We start from the raw sequence: 18,753 nt of genomic DNA on the forward strand, positions 1-18,753 counted from the left end.
TCGTAGCCGGCCGCCACCGGGAGACCCATGGGGCGGCACACAATTCGTCCAGGGTAGGGGAGGGAATGGCCGGCAGGGATGTAGCTCAGTTGGTAGAGCATGGTGTTTGCAACGCCAGGGTTGTGGGTTCATTTCCCACAGGGGGGCCAGTATAAAAAAATTTAATGTTAAAAAAATAAAACATTGTATGCACTCACTAACTGTAAGTCGCTCTGGATAAGAGCATCTGCTAAATTAATAAATATTATATACTTTCTTTATGAAACACCATTTTCCACCACCATGCTAAAGTGGCTAATACCTAGAAATGCTACTTCCTTTACGCCTGCTACTTTATGTTAGTTTACCCCTGGCTCAGATATTGTGATATGTTGCAAAAACAACGTTTATACTGTATTTACCCAAAGGTGAATGTACTGAATAACAATCGCTGATTGGATCTCAGAATTCTGTCGGCAGCTGATTGGTGCTTGGGAATTTCCAGGCGTGTATCCCAGCCCCTAATGACTGCACATCTGTGCGGCAGTAGTCTGTTTCTGGTGGGGCACGAGGCTTGCTGCGAGCGATGGTAGTTTCAGACTATTTTCTTATTTTTAAGCCTTCCAAAACCCGTTCCTTTCTCTCAACGGATTTGCAGTTTCTGGTTTCCGTTGACGGACTACCGAATTAACAGATTTTACCAGGGATTGGAACAATTCGACTACAATTTTGGAAGTACCGCGGAGTCCGAGAGGAAAGTTTATATCACTGCGCGACACGGAGAGGTGAGCGAGGTGTGCGTACGGTATGATTTAATTCTCTATACCATCTATGACTTATGAAAGGATTTCGATATCTTTAAAACATAAAAATTACAGAATATACTTCTGATAAATTCAATTTTTAGCGTTACGATCAAATTAACATGCATGGACATGCATGAAAAGAGTTCTGCATAAACCAGTAGAACCAGATTGCGTGTGAGTTTCGACTGGAGTCGTATACAGTCACTCCCAGGTAAACCATTCAATTCTTCACAACCTCATCCTTGTTATATAAAATAGCAGTCTAACTATGGCGGGGATGAGCAATGCCCACATGAAGACCCTGGAGGACCTGACTCTGGACTCGGGCTACGGGGCAGGGGACTCCTGCAAGTCCCTGAGCCTCTCGTCCTCGAAGTCCAACTCACAGCCATTCATGACCGCTCAGCATCGGGGCAACTGGTGGTACTACTCTGGCTCCATGAACAGTCGCAACAACAGCTGGGACACGGTCAACACGGTGCTGCCCGAGGATCCCGAGGACATCTTCTCCAAGTGTCCCCGTTTACCGGAGCTCGAGGAGTTCCCTTGGACCGAAGATGAGGTGGGGAAGATATTGCGTAAAGTAGCCGGGAACGTTACCGGTGCCAAAGCGTCTCCGGTGCCGACATTATCCAATGAGGCAGTCCGGAGGCTGTCCGCGCTCCTTCGCAGAGCCCTCATCCGAATTTCGAGGGAGGCTCAGCGGCTGAGCGTCATGCACTGCCGCTGCACGCGCTTCGAGGTGCAGAGCGCCATGAGGCTGGTTCTGAGCTGGGCTCTGGCCGACCACTGCATATCAGCCACGGTCAAGGCCATCTCCATGTACAGTATGAGCGCCGGGGAGCTCCTGAGGAAGGGCAAGTCTGCCCGCTGCGGCCTCTCCTTCTCCGTGGGAAGGTTCTTTCGATGGATGGTGGACACCCGCATTTCGGTGCGCATCCACGAGTACGCGGCTATATGTCTTACTGCCTGCATGGAGGCGCTGGTGGAAGAGGCCGGCGCCCGGGTAATGATGGCCGAGCGAGGGCACTCCAGGGTGGACACGGGGTCAGGCTGTGCCCCAGTGTCGGCTGAAGCTCTGGAGGGGGTGGTGAACAATGACCCGGAGCTGTGGGGGGTCCTGCAGCACTATGAGCATCTCATCTGCGGGAAGAACGCCAACGGTAAGAATATTTCTATCACTTCAAAGCAAGAGGGGTTTGTCAAAGTGCCCAAAAAGTAGACCAGGCTAATTTGTACTGAATGTTGGAAGGTGACTGTAAAATGCATAAAAGTGGGAACAAAATTATGGACTTATAAATTAAGTTGCCTTCCAACCAAGCAGGATTTTTATTTTTTGTGGCCCCCCTCTTGACAGTGGAGAGATGAATGTACGTTTTTAAGTTACTTTCCTGCAATTCTACACTTTGCCATGGGCCTTAGACATTTTTGTAAACATGTAAAGCACGTTTTCTGCAGTTCTACACATTTTGCCATGGGGCAGAGAGAACATTTTGCAATTTTATAACACATTTAATGTAATTCTACTTATTTTACCATGGGGAAGAGATACATTTTTGCCTTAAAGCATGTTTTCTGACATGGCTAATTGTGTGACTGTCACTAGGCAGTCACACTAGTGCCTAATGTGTAATGGAAATGGCAGATATAGGAGAAACGTTCTAAAGATCGACAACATTTTAATCCGTTCGACAGGGGTGGATTTTCTTTTGTCAAACTTCCTTTGTAGCGACAAATGATTATGGGAATAGTTTTTCGAGTACATTATGATTGCTGAATACTTCTGAAGGTAAGCGGTGCACATTATGTCATCACGTAACTAATAAGCTCCACTCCACATTTAATTCTAAATGCCTACTGCTTGCAAAAATCAATTATGTCAACTACAAACTAAAAAAAAAAAAATAATATGCCATTTAGCAGACGCTTTTATCCAAAGCACAGTCATATGTGCATACATTTTTATGTATGGGTGGTCCCGGGGATCGAACCCACTACCCTGGCGTTACAAGCGCCATGCTCTACCAATTGAGCTACAGAGGACCAATAATAATGTTTCATTGTAGGACAAGGATTGTCCTGACTTTCAAGAATACCTGAATCGCTTCGCCTTGCTTTTCTGGTTGGCTGGCAAGTTTCACCATCCAACTATTTCAGATAGACAGCAGTGCAAGTTTCACCGTGGCACGGATTGTGGGTGGCACATGAGAATTATTAGAATATGGCAAATATTAGTCAATTATTGCATGCTATCCATGCTGGCTACCTGCGACATGAAACAGATAGATGGGAGGCCATACAGGATGTAAGCAATTTATTAATGTGCAATTTGCCTAAATGGGTAATGGAAACACTTCAACCACCACATTTTTATTCGACACTGTAGGTTTTTGTGTGTGACATCATTAAGTCCAGCTGTTCTTATCGGTACAGATAGGTAAATGCAAATGAGCCGAGTTCCTTCAAAAAATTTACTTTCAACAAAATGTTTTATGAGCTGAAGTAAAAGATCGCAGAAATTTTACATAAACACAAAAAGCTTATTTCTTTCTAATTTTGTGCACAAATTTGTTTACATCCCTGTCAGTGAGCATTTCTCCTTTGCCAAGATAATCCATCCACCTGAGAGGTGTGGGATATAACACAATGCCACAGATGTCTCAAGTTTTGAGGAGGCGTGCAATTGGCAAGCAGGAATGTCCTCCAGAGATGTTGCCGGAGAATTGAATGTTCATTTATTTTCCATAATCCGCCTCTAACGTCGTTTTAGAGAATTTGGCCAACCGGCCTCACAACCGCAGACTAAGTGTAACTACGCCAGCCCAGGACCTCCACATCCGGCTTCTTCACCTGAGGGATCGTCTGAGACCAGCCACCCGGACAAACTGTGGGTTTGCACAACCAAAGAATTTCTGCACAAACTGTCAGAAACCATCTCATGGAAGCTCATTTGCGTGCTCGTCGTCCTCACCTGGGTCTTGACCTGACTGCAGTTCGGCGTTGTAACCGACTTCAGTGTGAAAATGCTCACCTTCGATGGCCACTGACACGCTGGAGAAGTGTGCTCTTCACGGAATAATCCCGGTTTCAAGTGTACTGGGCAGATGGCGTCATGTGGGTGAGTGGTTTGCTGATGTCAACTTTGTGAACGGAGTGCCCCATGGTGGTGTTATGACATGGGCAGGCATAAGCTACGGACAACAAACACAATTGCATTTCATCTATGGCAATTTAAATGCACAGAGATACCGTGACGAGATCCTGAGCACTATTGTCGTGCCATTCATCCGCCGCCATCACGTCATGTTTCAGCATGATATTGCACGGCCCCATATCGCAAGGATCTGTACACAATTCCTGGAAGCTGAAAATGTCCCAGTTCTTGCATGGCCGCAAACTCACCAGACATGTCACCCATTGAGCATGTTTGGGATGCTCTGGATTGACGTCTACGACAGCGTGTTCCAGTTCCCGCCAATATCCAGTAACTTCGCACAGCCATTGAAGAGGATAGGGATAGCATTCCATAGGCCACAATCAACAGCCTGATCAACTCTATGTGATGGAGATGTGTCGCGCTGCATGAGGCAAATGGTGGTCACACCAGATACTGACTGGTTTTCTGATACACGCCCCTACCTTTATTTTATAAGGTATCTGTGACCAACAGATGCATATCTGTATTTCCAGTCATGTGTAATCCATAGGTTATGGCCAAATGAATTTATTTCAATTGACTGATTTCTTTATATGAAATGTAACTCAGTAAAATCTTTGAAATTGTTTCATGTTGACTGGTACTGTATATATATACAGTACCAGTCAAAAGTTTGGACACACCTACTCAATCAAGGGTTTTTCTTTATTTGTACTATTTTCTACATTGTATAATAATGGTAAAGTGTTAAACTAATCAAAATATATTTGAGATTCTTCAAAGTAGCCACCCTTTGCCTTGATGACAGCTTTGCACACTCTTGGCATTCTTGCTTCACCTGGAATGCTTTTCCAACAGTCTTGGAGTTCCCACATATGCTGAGCACTTGTTGGCTGCTTTTCCTTCACTCTGCGGTCCCAAACCATCTCAATTGGGTTGAGTTCGGGTGATTGTGAAGGCCAGGTCATCTGATGCAGCACTCCATCACTCTCCTTATTGGTCAAATAGCCCTTACACAGCCTGGAGGTGTGTTGGGTCATTGTCCTGTTGAAAAACAAGTGATAGTCCCATTAAGTGCAAACCAGATGGGATGGCGTATTGCTGCAGAATGCTGTTGTAGCCATGTTGGTTAAGTGTGCCTTGAATTCTAATTAAATCACCAACAGTGTCACAAGCAAAGCACCCGCACACCATCACACCTCCTCCTCCATGCTTCACGGTGGGAACCACACATACGAAGTTCATCCGTTCACCTACTCTACGTCTCACAAAGACAAAATCTCAAATTTGGACTCATCAGACCAAAAGAGAGATTTCCACCAGTCTAATGTCCATTGCTCGTGTTTCTTGGCCCAAGCAAGTGTCTTCTTCTTATTGGTGTCCTTTAGTAGTGGTTTCTTTGCAGCAATTCGACCATGAAGGCCTGATTCACGCAGTCTCCTCTGAACAGTTGATATTGAGATGTCTGTTACTTCAACTCTGTGAAGCATTTATTTGGGCTGCAATTTCTGAAGATGGTAATGAACTTATCCTCTGCAGCAGAGGTAACTCTGGGTCTTCCTTTCCTGTGGCGGTCCTCATGAGAGCCAGTTTCATCAAAGCGCTTGATGGTTTTTGCGACAGCACTTGAAGAAAGTTCTTGAAATGTTCCGTTTTGACTGACCTTCATGTCTTAAAGTAATGATGGACTGTCGTTTCTCTTTGCCTATTTGAGCTGTTCTTGCCATAATATGGACTTGGTCTTTTACCAAATAGGGCTATCTTGTGTTTACCACCCCTACCTTACTGATTGGCTCAAACGCATTAATTCCACAAATGAACTTTTAACCAGGCACACCTGTTAATTGAAATGCATTCCAGGTGCCTACCTCATGAAGCTGGTTGAGAGAATGCCAAGAGTGTGCAAATCTGTCACCAAGGCAAAAGGGTGGCTACTAAAATATATTTTGATTTGGTTACTACATGATTCCATATGTGTTATTTCATTGTTTTGATGTCTTCACTATTATTCTACAATGTAGAAAATAGTACAAATAAAGAAAAACCCTTGAATGAGTTGGTGTGTCCAAACTTTTGACTGGTGCTGTGTGTATGTATATGGCTGCTGCAATTTCAGTTGGGGTGTGTGTGTGTGTGTGTGTGCACGAGCATGTGTGCATGAATTTGGACAGGAGAACATTTATCCACTCTGACTGAAAGTCATTTTCACAGTCAAACTCTCACCTGAGCTAAGAGCACCAGTGATCAACACATACACACCCCTTTCCACTCACTCATGTCTACATGTGATGGAAAAGGGGTAATGCGTCACTCAAACCTGTGGTAGGATACAATGAGTCTGCTTTGTGTGAGAAGGCTTGAGACGTGTGAGAAGGCTTGAGATGTGTCCAAAGTGATTTCACTTTTCAGGATGGGAAAAGGCAGTAAAAGTAGCATTTAAAATCTTAAGAAAGGCATTTTTTCTTCACTAATCAAGTCATATTTTTTTACGAGGAAAAATAACCCTATTAGGATTTTATATTTAGAGTTTAGTGACCGACTCGTTTTACATTTTGGTCATTTAGCAGACACTCTCAAACAGAGTGACTTAATCAGACATTCTGCAAGGACCATACCCACCTCACCCATCCTTTTTTTCTAGAACTGATTTGTGATCAGTGTTACAGGAAGCCCAAATGCAAATCGGGAGTTAATGCATATTAAGGAATATATAGAAGACTATCAAAAACGGACAATTCAAATGTCACATATACAGTGCATTCGGAAAGTATTGAGACCCCTTGACTTTTTCCACATTTTGTTACGTTACAGCCTTATTCTAAAATTGATTAAATTGTTTTTTCCCCTCATCAATCTACACACAATAACGCATAATGACTAAGCAAAATAGGTTTTTAGACATTTTTGCACACAAAAAAACAGGAAATATCACATTTAAGTATTCAAACCCTTTACTCAGTACTTTGTTGAAACACCTTTTGGCACCTTTGGCAGCGATTACAGCCTCAAGTCTTCTTGGGTATGATGCTACAAGAATCGTGTTCTTTATTTACCTTTTGGAAAACTCCAAGCGGGCTGTCATGTGCCTTTTACTGAGGAGTGGCTTCTGTCTGGCCACTCTACCATAAAGGCCTGATTGGTGGAGTGCTGCAGAGATGGTTGTCCTTCTGGAAGGTTCTCCCATCTCCACAGAGGAATTCTGGAGCTCTGTCAGAGTGACCATCGGGTTCTTGGTCACCTCCCTGACCAAGGCCCTTCTCCACCGATTGCTCAGTTTGGCCAGGCGGCCAGGTCTAGGAAGAGTCTTGGTGGTTCCAAACTTCTTCCATTTAAGAATGATGGAGGCCACTGTGTTCTTGGGGACCTTCAATGCTGCAGAATTGTTTTGGTGCCCTTCCCCAGATCTGTGCCTTGACACAATCCTGTCTAGGAGCTCTACGGACAATTCCTTCGACCTCATGGCTTGGTTTTTGCTCTGACATGCGCTGTCAACTGTGGGACATTATATAGACAGGAGTGTGCCTTTCCAAATCATGTCCAATCAATTGAATTTACCACAGGTGGTTTCCAATCAAGTTGTAGAATCATCTCAAGGATGATCAATGGAAACAGGATGCACCTGAGCTCAATTTTGAGTCTCATAGCAAAGGGTCTGAATACTTATGTAAATAAGGTATTTCTGTTTAATTTCTTAGCAAAAATTTATAAAAACCTGTTTTCGCTTTGTCATTATGCGGTATTGTGTGTAGATTGATGAGGGATAACAATAATTTCATCCATTTTAGAATAAGGCTGTAACGTAAAAATGTGGAAACATGTATAGGAAAGTTTTTTCTAAATCAAAAGGAATGCTGTCAAAAAGTGATTGAATTTAAATGGATTTATCCTAATAGTTTCAAACCTCTCTGCCAATAGCAGCTAGTTTGCAGTTTTCTCCTCCCCACTCCCAGACAGTGCTAGCGAAATTCTTGCTTGAGAAATTGCTCTTTCCCAAGAAGCTATTTTGGTTTATTTTGACAATTTGAATTGAAAACAATCACAGTAAGGTACTTAATTGTTACCCAGAAATGATTTGATATCGAGATAAAAACGGCTGCATTGGACCTTTTTAAGATCTGATTGGTGATAAGTGTTTGTTTGTGGAAATCCTGTTATCCCTGCAGGACTGTTTATTATTAGGCCTGATTGGAGATCAGTGTTAGAGCAGGTAGCAGACAGTCGTTTGAAAAACAGTTATGTGTTTGTGCTACTAAGTCAACTTCCTCCTCTCCAGCTGTCTGCTCTACTCTCTCTCTCCCCTCATCCCTTCATCTCACCCATCTCTCTCTCTCTCTCTCTCTCTCTCTCTCTCTCTCTCACTATCTGTGTGTGTCTCTCTCTCTCTGTCTGTCTGTGTCTCTCTCTGTCTCCTCTCTCATCTCTCTCTCTGCTGTCTCCTTTTTCTCATCCCTGTCCAGTAAACTCATTGATCTAAGGCCGGTCCGGTGTTTGATCACCAGTGTTGGACCAGTGTTGGGACATTGTAATGAGGTTTTGTTTGTGGCTCTCGACCAGTTCTCCAGAGCATGGCTCTTTTCACAGCCACACAATAGCCCTTTGTTTCTGTGAGCCTCCGCAGCTTAGCCCAACGCGGAGGGAGAGAAAACACTGTCACACACACACACACACACACACTGACGTAGGCATGAACACACACACTCACACACAGACGTAGGCACAAGGACACAGGTACACACACACAGCATTGCTGGACCGAACAGCTGCCAATACAACTACCATTATAGTTTTTTCTCTGTTTGTAGTGAATAGGGTTTCGTTTGACTGAGCCTATTGATGAAAGCAGGTCAGGGGTTAGACACCATCAGCAGCACAGTGGCTAGCTGGGACTGGAGCCAACAGCCATTGTGGTACAAGCAGTGATCATTATGATGATGGTCCTGTGCTTCTGAGATGGTCCTGTGTGGCTGTTGGTAGATTGATACTAATGTTATTGGCTTTGGATACAATTCAGATATATGGTATGTATTATTACGATGATGATTGTAGTCTTTGCCATTGAAAGTCAGGATCAATGACCTTGACCCTGATGACGGTGATGATGATTGCAGTGGTATTTGTCGACTCCATTGTGACACTGCATTGTCAGGTTAGGCAGTTAAGAGACTCAGTCAGGATCGAACAGCACTGTCAATGTACAGTTGAAGTCGGAAGTTTACATACACCTTAGCCAAATACATTAAAACTCAGTTTTTTACAATTCCTGACATTTAATCCTAGTAATAATTCCCTGTCTTAGGTCAGTTAGGATCACAACTTTATTTTAAAAATGTGAAATGTCAGAATAATAGTAGAGATAATGATTAATTTCAGCTTTTATTCCTTTCATCACATTCCCAGTGGGTCAGAAGTTTATATACACTCAATTAGTATTAGGTAGCATTACCTTTAAATTGTTTAACTTGGGTCAAACGTTTCGGGTAGCCTTCCACAAGCTTCCCATAATAAGTTGGGTGAATTGTGGCCCATTCCTCCTGACAGAGCTGGTGTAACTGAGTCAGGTTTGTAGGACTCCTTGCTCGCACACGCTTTTTCAGTTCTGCCCACACATTTTCTGTAGGATTGAGGTCAGGGCTTTGTGATGGTCACTCCAATACCTTGACTTTGTTGTCATTAAGCCATTATGCCACAAGTTTGGAAGTATGCTTGGGGTCATTGTCCATTTGGAAGACCCATTTACGACCAAGCTTTAACTTCCTGACTGATGTCTTGAGATGTTGCTTTAATATATCCACATAATTTTCCTTCCTCATGATGCCATCTATTTTGTGAAGTGCACCAGTCCCTCCTGCAGTAAAGCACCCCCACAGCATGAAGCTGTCACCCACGTGCATCACGGCTGGGATGGTGTTCTTCGTGCAAGAACCCCCTTCTTCCTCCAAACATAACAATGGTCATTATTGCCAAACAGTTCTATTTTTGTTTCATCAGACCAGAGGACATTTCTCCAAAAAATACGATCTTTGTCCCAATGTGCAGTTGCAAACCGTAGTCCGGCTTTTTTATGGCGGTTTTGGAGCAGTGGCTTCTTCCTTGCTGAGCGGCCTTTCAGGTTATGTCGATAAAGGACTTGTTTTACTGTGGATATAGATACTTTAGTACCTGTTTCCTCCAGCATCTTCACAAGGTCCTTTGCTGTTGTTCTGCGATTGATTTGCACTTTTCGCACCAAAATACATTCATCTCTAGGAGACAGAACGCGTCTCCTTCCTGAGCGGTATGACGGCTGCGTGGTCCCATGGTGTTTATACTTGCGTACTAATGTTTGTACAGATGAACGTGGTACCTTCAGGCGTTTGGAAATTGCTCCCAAGGATGAACCAGACTTGTGGAAGTCTACAATTTTTTTCCTGAGGTCTTGGCTGATTTCTTTAGATTTTTCCCATGATGTCAAGCAAAGAGGCACTAAGTATGAAGGTAGGCCTTGAAATACATCCACAGGTACACCTCTTCTAAAGCCATGACATCGTCTTCTGGAATTTTCCAAGCTGTTTAAAGGCACAGTCAATTTAGTGTATGTAACCTTCTGACCCACTGGAATTGTGATACAGTGAATTATAAGTGAAATAATCTGTCTGTAAACAATTGTTGGAAAAATTACTTGCATCATGCGCAAAGTAGATGTCCTAACCGACTTGCCAAAAATATAGTTTGTTAACAAGAAATTTGTGGAGTTGTTGAAAAACGAGTTTTAATGACTCCAACCTAAGTGTATGTAAACTTCCGACTTCAACTGTATGTCTCACACACACTTCACACACAGCATGAACCACAGTCAGTGGTTTAATCAATGTCTGTCGTGTCTGTTCCAGTTACCTCAGCAAGTGTTAAAAGTCACAGTTTGTCACAACAATAATGGTGCCAATCTCAGGGATTTCTCTGCCAGTGAAATCCTCGGGCGGGCCGCCAAGCGTTTTTTTTCGGGTCGCCTAAGTCCAAACTGTGTAAAATAAAGATAGAAAAAAAGACACACACACACACCTCTCCCACCTGCCCCTCATCTCATCACCCCATTTCTGCCCGTCTCCCCCCACTCTCTCTCTCTCATCCCACATCTGGAACTCTTTAAGGCAGAAATGAGTTATACGGCTCCAATAACATCCCCTCCCTTTCTCATTTCTCTTGCTCTCTCTGTTCTCCTCTCTTTCAGGGCCTTTCTTTTATATATATATTTTTTTCTTCGTCTCATTCAGAGTCCATTAGTCAGAGTCCTAATCTTATTCATACTTTCTTTCATTTATTCATTAATTTCATTCACCACTCCCCCCATCCGTCCTGTTGGAGCTATGTGGCCTTCTGTGGCATTGAAATATACTACACAGACAGACAGACAGGTATACACACACACGAACACACACACACACAAATTCACACATGTTCTGCCATAGATTGCTGGCTTGTCTGCTCTGTAATAGGTTGACCATTTGCACTAATTGATTCCACTGCTGGACGATATGGCATCCCAATGTGATCAATTGTATTGCTATTATCACAAGCAAAATGGGATGAGTAAGCCTTTCCTTCCATTATAATTGGTATCGATGTGTCTGGTGCGTTTAGTGTGTGTGTAGCGTTCAGTGTGTTTGTGTGCATGTTGCATAGGAGTATTGATTGTTGGAAAATGGAGGCTGTTGGAGCATTGATCTAGATGAGTGGCAAGGTTGGTTGCATTGTTGGATGGACTGTTTCAAATTAAATAAAATGTTATTTGTCACATGCACCGAATACAACAGGTGTAGACTTTACTGTGAAATACTTATTTATGAGCCCTTTCCCAACAATGCAGAGTTAAAAAGTAAGAAAATTAGCAAATAACAATAGAAAAAAACAATAAATAACAACAACAAGGCATTCGGAAACATACAGCCTGTTTCTACTACTTGATTGGAGTCCACCTGTGGTAAATTCAATTGATTGGACATGATTTGGAAATGCACACACCTGTCTATATAAGGTCCCACAGTTGACAGTGCATGTCAGAGCAAAAAGCAAGCCATGAGGTTGAAGGAATTGTCCGTAGAGCTCCGAGACAGGATTGTGTCAAGGCACAGATCTGGGGAAGTGTACCAAAACATTTCTGCTGCATTGAAGGACCCAAAGAACACAGTGGCCTCTGTCATTCTTAAATGGAAGAAGTTTGGAACCACCAAGACTCTTCCTAGAGCTGGCCACCCGGCCAAACTGAGCAATCGGGGGACAAGGGCCTTGGTCAGGGAGGTGACCAAGAACACGATGGTCACTCTGACAGAGCTCCAGACTTCCTCTGTGGAGATGGGAAAATCTTCCAGAAAGACAACCATCTCTGCAGCACTCCACCAATCAGGCCTTTATGGTAGAGTGGCCAGACGGAAGCCACTCCTCAGTAAAAGGCATATGACAGCCGGCTTAGAGTTTGCCAAAAGGCACGTATGGAGAAAACCTGGAGAAGCATGGTGGTGGCAGCATCATGCTCTGGGGATGTTTTTCAGCGGCAGGGACAGGGAGACTAGTCAGGATCGAGGGAAAGATGAACGGAGAAAAGTAAAGAGAGATCCTTGATGAAAACCTTCTCCAGAGCACTCTGGACCTCAGACTGGGTCAAAGGTTCACCTTCCAACAGCCAAGACAACACAGGAGTGGCTTCGGGACAAGTCTCATAATGTCCTTGAGTGGTCCAGCCAGAGCCCGGACTTGAACCTGATCAAACGTCTCTGGAGAGACCTGAAAATAGCTGTGCAGCAACACTCCCCATCCAACCTGACAGAGCTTGAGAGGATCTGCAGAGAAAAATGGGAGAAACACCCCAAATACAGGTGTGCCAAGCTTGTAGTGTCATACCCAAGAAGACTCAAGGCTGTAATCGCTGCCAAAGGTGCTTCAACAAAGTACTGAGTAAATGGTCTGAATACTTATGTAAATATAATATTTCCGTTTTTTATTTGTAATACATTTGTAAAAATGTTTGTTTTTTAAACGTTTTGCATTGTCATTATGGGGTATTTTGTGTAGATTGATGAGGAAAAAAACAATGTAATCTATTTTAGAATAAGAAAAAAATCTGGAAAAAGTCAAGGGGTCTGAATACTTTCCGAATGCACTGTACAAAGAGTACAGAGTCAATGTGCAGGGGTACGAGGTAGTTGAGGCAATATGTACAGTAGGTAGGGGTAAAAGTGACTAGGCAATCAGGATCGGTAATAAACAGAGTAGCAGTAGCTGTGTATGGCATCAATATGCATGTGTGTGTTTTGTGTGTGTGTGTGTGATCATATGTATTGTGTGTTTGTGTGTTGGAATGTCAGTGTAAATATTTTTGAGTGTGTCTTATGGCTTGGGGGAAGCTGTTCAGTTGCCTTTTGGTCCCAGACTTGGAGCTCTGGTACCGCTTGCCATGCGGTAGCAGAGTAAACAGTCTGTGGCTAGGGTTTTTGCCATTTTTCTGGGCCTTCCTTTGACACCGCCTGGTTTAGAGGTCCTGGATGGCAGTGAGCTCGGCCCCATTGATGTACTGGGCCGTCCACACCACCCTCTGTAGCGCCTTGCGATCGAGGGCGGTGCAGTTGCCATACCAAGCGGTGATGCAGCCACTCAGGATGCTCTCAATGGTGCAGCTGTAGATCTTGCCTACCTTTTGGTTAGGGTACATACATACGGTTACCGTGGGGACTTCGTCGTCGATGCACTTATTCATGAAGTCCGTGATGTGGTAAACTCCTTATTGTTATCGTATGAATCCCTGTGTTATGAATTCCCTGCCTTTCTCACATCCCTCTCTCAGGGACACAAACTCTACAACTTTCTAACTCCTGCAGTTGGCACCCCTCTCCCCCTCTGGAGCCTAGCAGGCTAGGCTATGGGTCGTAAACTGGCCCTTAACACCTCTGGCGTTAAGGCGTCAGCATGCTTTAGGTCGGAGTGTTCAGACAGCCGAAAAGACGTTCGCTTAAAGAAAGGTTTTTAAAAAGCGTCAATATTCATTTACATTTTAGTCATTTAGCAGACGCTCTTATCCAGAGCGACTTACAGTTAGTGAATACATATTTTTTTATACTGGCACCCCGTGGGAATCGAACCCACAACCCTGGCGTTGAAAACGCCATGCTCTATCAACTGAGCTACATCCCTGCCGGCCATTCCCTCCCCTACCCTGGACAACGCTGAGCCAATTGTGCGCCGCCCATGAGTCTCCCGGTCGCGGCCGGCTGCGACAGAGCCTGGATTCGAACCAGGATCTCTAGTGGCACAGTTAGCACTGCGATGCAGTGCCTTAGACCACTGCGCCACTCAGGAGCTCATATTCCACCTGGACAGTAGAGGGTGATGAGCTGGTAATAGTCATCTACGGCCAAACAAGGAAGTGACGACACACCCAAACAAGGAAGAGATGTGCGGGAGGAAAAATAGTGTACTAGATTTGATGTGTCTAGTAACACTTATAATAGGCCCAGATACAGAGACGGAGAAGCTGCAGAAGACTCTCGATTTACCACAACGCCAAGTCCTCATGTTTTCCTGGGCGATGCAGCTTTCCCCCTACATGAGAACCTCATGCACCCTCATCCAGGTATGTTGATAATAGAATGTTGGAATCAATTTCACTTTTTCTGTTTCTAATTTTCCTTGTTACTGCATACATGTATGCACCTCTATATGAGAAGTGCCATTTTATCATGTCTTTTGGAATATGGTTCCTGAAAAATGGTATGGTGTTTTTGTTTACTTAATATACAGCACCAGTCAAAAGTTTGGACACACCTACTCATTCAAAGGTTTTTCTTTAGTTTTACTATTTTCTACATTGTAGAATAATAGTGAAGACATCCAAACAATGAAATAACACATATGGAATCATGTAGTAACCAAAAAAGTGTTAAACAAATAAAAATATATTTTATATTTGAGATTCTTCAAAGTACCCACCCTTTGCACACTCTTGGCATTCTCTCAACCAGCTTCACCTGGAATGCTTTTCCAACAGTCTTGAAGGAGTTCCCACATTTACATTTACGTCATTTAGCAGACACTCTTATCTAGAGTGACTTACAAAATGGTGCATTCACCTTATAGCCAGTGGGATAACCACTTTACAATATGTTTTTTATTTTTTTTTGGGGGGGGGGGGTAGAAGGATTACTTTATCCTATCCCAGGTGTTCCTTAAAGAGGTGGGGTTTCAAGTGTCTCCGGAAGGTGGTGAGTGACTCAGCTGTCCTGGCGTCGTGAGTGAGCTTGTTGCACCATTGGGGTGCCAGAGCAGTGAACAGATTTGACTGGGCTGAGCGGGAACTGTGCTTCCGCAGAGGTAGAGGGGCCAGCAGGCCAACAGGCCAGAGGTGGATGAACGCAATGCCCTCGTTTGGGTGTAGGGACTGATCAGAGCCTGAAGGTACGGAGGTGCCGTTCCCCTCACAGCTCCGTAGGCAAGCATCATGGTCTTGTAGCAGATGCAAGCTTCAACTGGAAGCCAGTGGAGTGTGCGGAGGAGCGGGGTGACGTGAGAGAACTTGGGGAAGGTTGAACACCAGACGGGCTGCGGCATTCTGGATGAGTTGTAGGGGTTTAATGGCACAGGCAGAGAGCCCAGCCAACAGCGAGTTGCAGTAATCCAGACGGGAGATGACAAGTGCCTGGATTAGGACCTGTGCCGCTTCCTGTGTAAGGCAGGGTCGTACTCTCCGAATGTTGTAGAGCATGAACCTACAGGATCGGGTCACCGCCTTGATGTTAGCGAAGAACGACAGGGTGTTGTCCAGGGTCACGCCAAGGCTCTTAGCACTCTGGGAGGAGGACACAACGGAGTTGTCAACCGTGATGGCGAGATCATGGAACGGGCAGTCCTTCCCCGGGAGGAAGAGCAGCTCCGTCTTGCCGAGGTTCAGCTTGAGGTGGTGATCCGTCATCCACACTGATATGTCTGCCAGACATGCAGAGATGCGATTCGCCACCTGGTTATCAGAAGGGGGAAAGGGGAAGATTAGTTGTGTGTTGTCTGCGTAGCAATGATAGGAGAGGCCATGTGAAGATATGACAGAGCCAAGTGACTTGGTGTATAGCGAGAATAGTAGAGGGCCTAGAACTGAACCCTGGGGGACACCAGTGGTGAGAGCACGTGGTGCGGAGACAGATTCTCGCCACGCCACTTGGTAGGAGCGACCGGTCAGGTAGGACGCAATCCAAGAGTGAGCCGCGCCGGAGATGCCCAACTCGGAGAGGTTGGAGAGGAGGATCTGATGGTTCACAGTATCAAAGGCAGCAGATAGGTCTAGAAGGACAAGAGCAGAGGAGAGAGAGTTAGCTTTAGCAGTGCGGAGAGCCTCTGTGACACAGAGAAGAGCAGTCTCAGTTGAATGACCAGTCTTGAAACCTGACTGGTTTGGATCAAGAAGGTCATTCTGAGAGAGATAGCAAGAGTTGGCTAAAGACGGCACGCTCAAGAGTTTTGGAGAGAAAAGAAAGAAGGGATACTGGTCTGTAGTTGTTGACATCAGAGGGATCGAGTGTAGGTTTTTTGAGAAGGGGTGCAACTCTCGCTCTCTTGAAGACGGAAGGGACATAGCCAGCGGTCAAGGATGAGTTGATGAGCGAGGTGAGGTAAGGGAGAAGGTCACTGGAGATGGTCTGGAGAAGAGAGGAGGGGATAGGGTCAAGCGGGCAGGTTGTTGGGCGGCCGGCCGTCACAAGTCGCAAGATTTCATCTGGAGAGAGAGGGGAGAAAGAAGTCAAAGCATAGGGTAGGGCAGTGGGAGCAGGACCAGCAGTGTCATTTGACTTAACAAACGAGGATCGGATGTCGTCAACCTTCTTTTCAAAATGGTTGACGAAGTCATCCACAGAGAGGGAGGAGGGGGGGAGGGGGAGAAGGATTCAGCAGGGAGGAGAAGGTGGCAAAGAGCTTCCTAGGGTTAGAGGCAGATGCTTGTAACTTAGAGTGGTAGAAACTGGCTTTAGCATCAGAAATAGAAAATGTAGAGAGGAGGGAGTGAAAAGATGCCAGGTCCGCAGGGAGTCTAGTTTTCCTCCATTTCCGCTCGTCTGCCCGGAGCGCTGTTCTGTGAGCTCGCAATGAGTCGTCAAGCCACGGAGCAGGAGGGGAGGACCGAGCCGGCCGGGAGAATAGGGGACATAGAGAGTCAAAGGATGCAGAAAGGGAGGAGAGGAGGGTTGAGGAGGCAGAATCAGGAGATTGGATGGAGAAGGATTGAGCAGAGGGAAGAGATGATAGGATGGAAGAGGAGAGAGTAGCGGGAGAGAGAGAGCGAAGGTTGCGACAGCGCATTACCATCTGAGTAGGGGCAGAGTGAGTAGTGTTGGAGGAGAGCGAGAGAGAAAAGGATACAAAGTAGTGGTCGGAGACATGGAGGAGAGTTGCAGTGAGATTAGTAGAAGAACAGCATCTAGTAAAGATGAGGTCAAGCGTATTGCCTGCCTTGTGAGTAGGGGGGGGGGGGGGGGTGAGAGGGTGAGGTCAAAAGAGGAGAGGAGTGGAAAGAAGGAGGCAGAGAGAAATTAGTCAAAGGTAGACGTAGGGAGGTTGAAGTCACCCAGAACTGTGAGGGGTGAGCCATCCTCAGGAAAGGAACTTATCAAGGCGTCAAGCTCATTGATGAACTCTCCAAGGGAACCTGGAGGGCGATAAATGACAAGGATGTTAAGCTTGAATGGGCTAGTGACTGTGACAGCATGGAATTCAAATGAGGAGATAGACAGATGGGTCAGGAGAAAAAGAGAGAAAAAGAGAGAATGTCCACTTGGGAGAGATGAGGATTCCTGTGCCACCACCCCGCTGACCAGATGCTCTCGGGGTATGCGAGAACACATGGTCAGACGAGGAGAGAGCAGTAGGAGAAGCAGTGTTTTCAGTGGTAATCCATGTTTCCGTCAGCGCCAAGAAGACGAGGGACTGGAGGGTAGCATAGGCACATATACTGAGCACTTGTTGGCTGCTTTTCCATCACTCTCCTTCTTGGTGAAATTGTCCTGTTGAAAAACAAATGATAGTCCCACTAAGCGCAAACCAGATGGGATGCCGTATCGCTGCAGAATGCTGTGGTAGCCATGCTGGTTAAGTGTGCATTGAATTCTAAATCAATCACTGACAGTGTCACCAGCAAAGCATCCCCACACCATCACACCTCCTCCTACATGCTTCACGGTGGGAACCACACACGCGGAGATAATCCGTTCTCCTACTCTGCGTCTCACAAAGACACGGCGGTTGGAACCAAAAATCTCAAATTTGGACTCATCAGACCAAAGGACAAATTTCCACCAGTCTAATGTCCTTTGCTCATGTGTCTTGGCCTAGCAAGTCTCTTTTTCTTATTGGTGTCTTTTAGTAGTGGTTTCTTTGCAACATTTCGACCATGAAGGCCTGATTCACACAGTCCCCTCTGAACAGTTGATGTTGAGATGTGTCTGTTACTTGAACTCTGTGAAGCATTTATATGGGCTGCAATTTCTGAGGCTGGTAACTCCAATGAACTTATCCTCTGCAGTATAGGTAACTCTGTGTCTTCCATTCCTGTGGTGGTCCTCATGAGAGCCAGTTTCATCATAGCGCTTGATGGTTTTTGCAACTGCACTTGAATAAACGTTCAAAGTTCTTGAAATGTTCCGTATTGACTGACCTTCATGTCTTAAAGTAATGATGGACTGTCGTTTCGTTTCTCTTTGCTTATTTGAGCTGCCATAATATGGACTTGTTCTTTCACCAAATAGGGCTATCTTCTGTATACCACCCCTACCTTGTCACAACACAACTGATTGGCTCAAACGA

The 18,753-nt window shown here is 45.1% G+C and overlaps 1 protein-coding gene across 1 annotated transcript in view; it reads left to right on the forward strand.

Annotated features, from left to right (window-relative positions):
* Positions 1-528: 528 nt before the first annotated feature.
* abtb2b (ankyrin repeat and BTB (POZ) domain containing 2b) overlaps positions 529-18,753 on the forward strand; it is a 131,782-nt gene continuing 113,557 nt past the window's right edge. Inside the window, exon 1 of the mRNA XM_084168946.1 lies at positions 529-1,948. Coding sequence (XP_084025072.1) covers positions 1,054-1,948 — 895 coding nt within the window. The 5' untranslated portion in view covers positions 529-1,053. The remainder of the gene's footprint in view (positions 1,949-18,753) is intronic.

The sequence above is a fragment of the Coregonus lavaretus genome (assembly GCF_964263955.1).
Source record: "Coregonus lavaretus genome assembly, chromosome: 9".
Taxonomy (NCBI): domain Eukaryota; kingdom Metazoa; phylum Chordata; class Actinopteri; order Salmoniformes; family Salmonidae; genus Coregonus; species Coregonus lavaretus.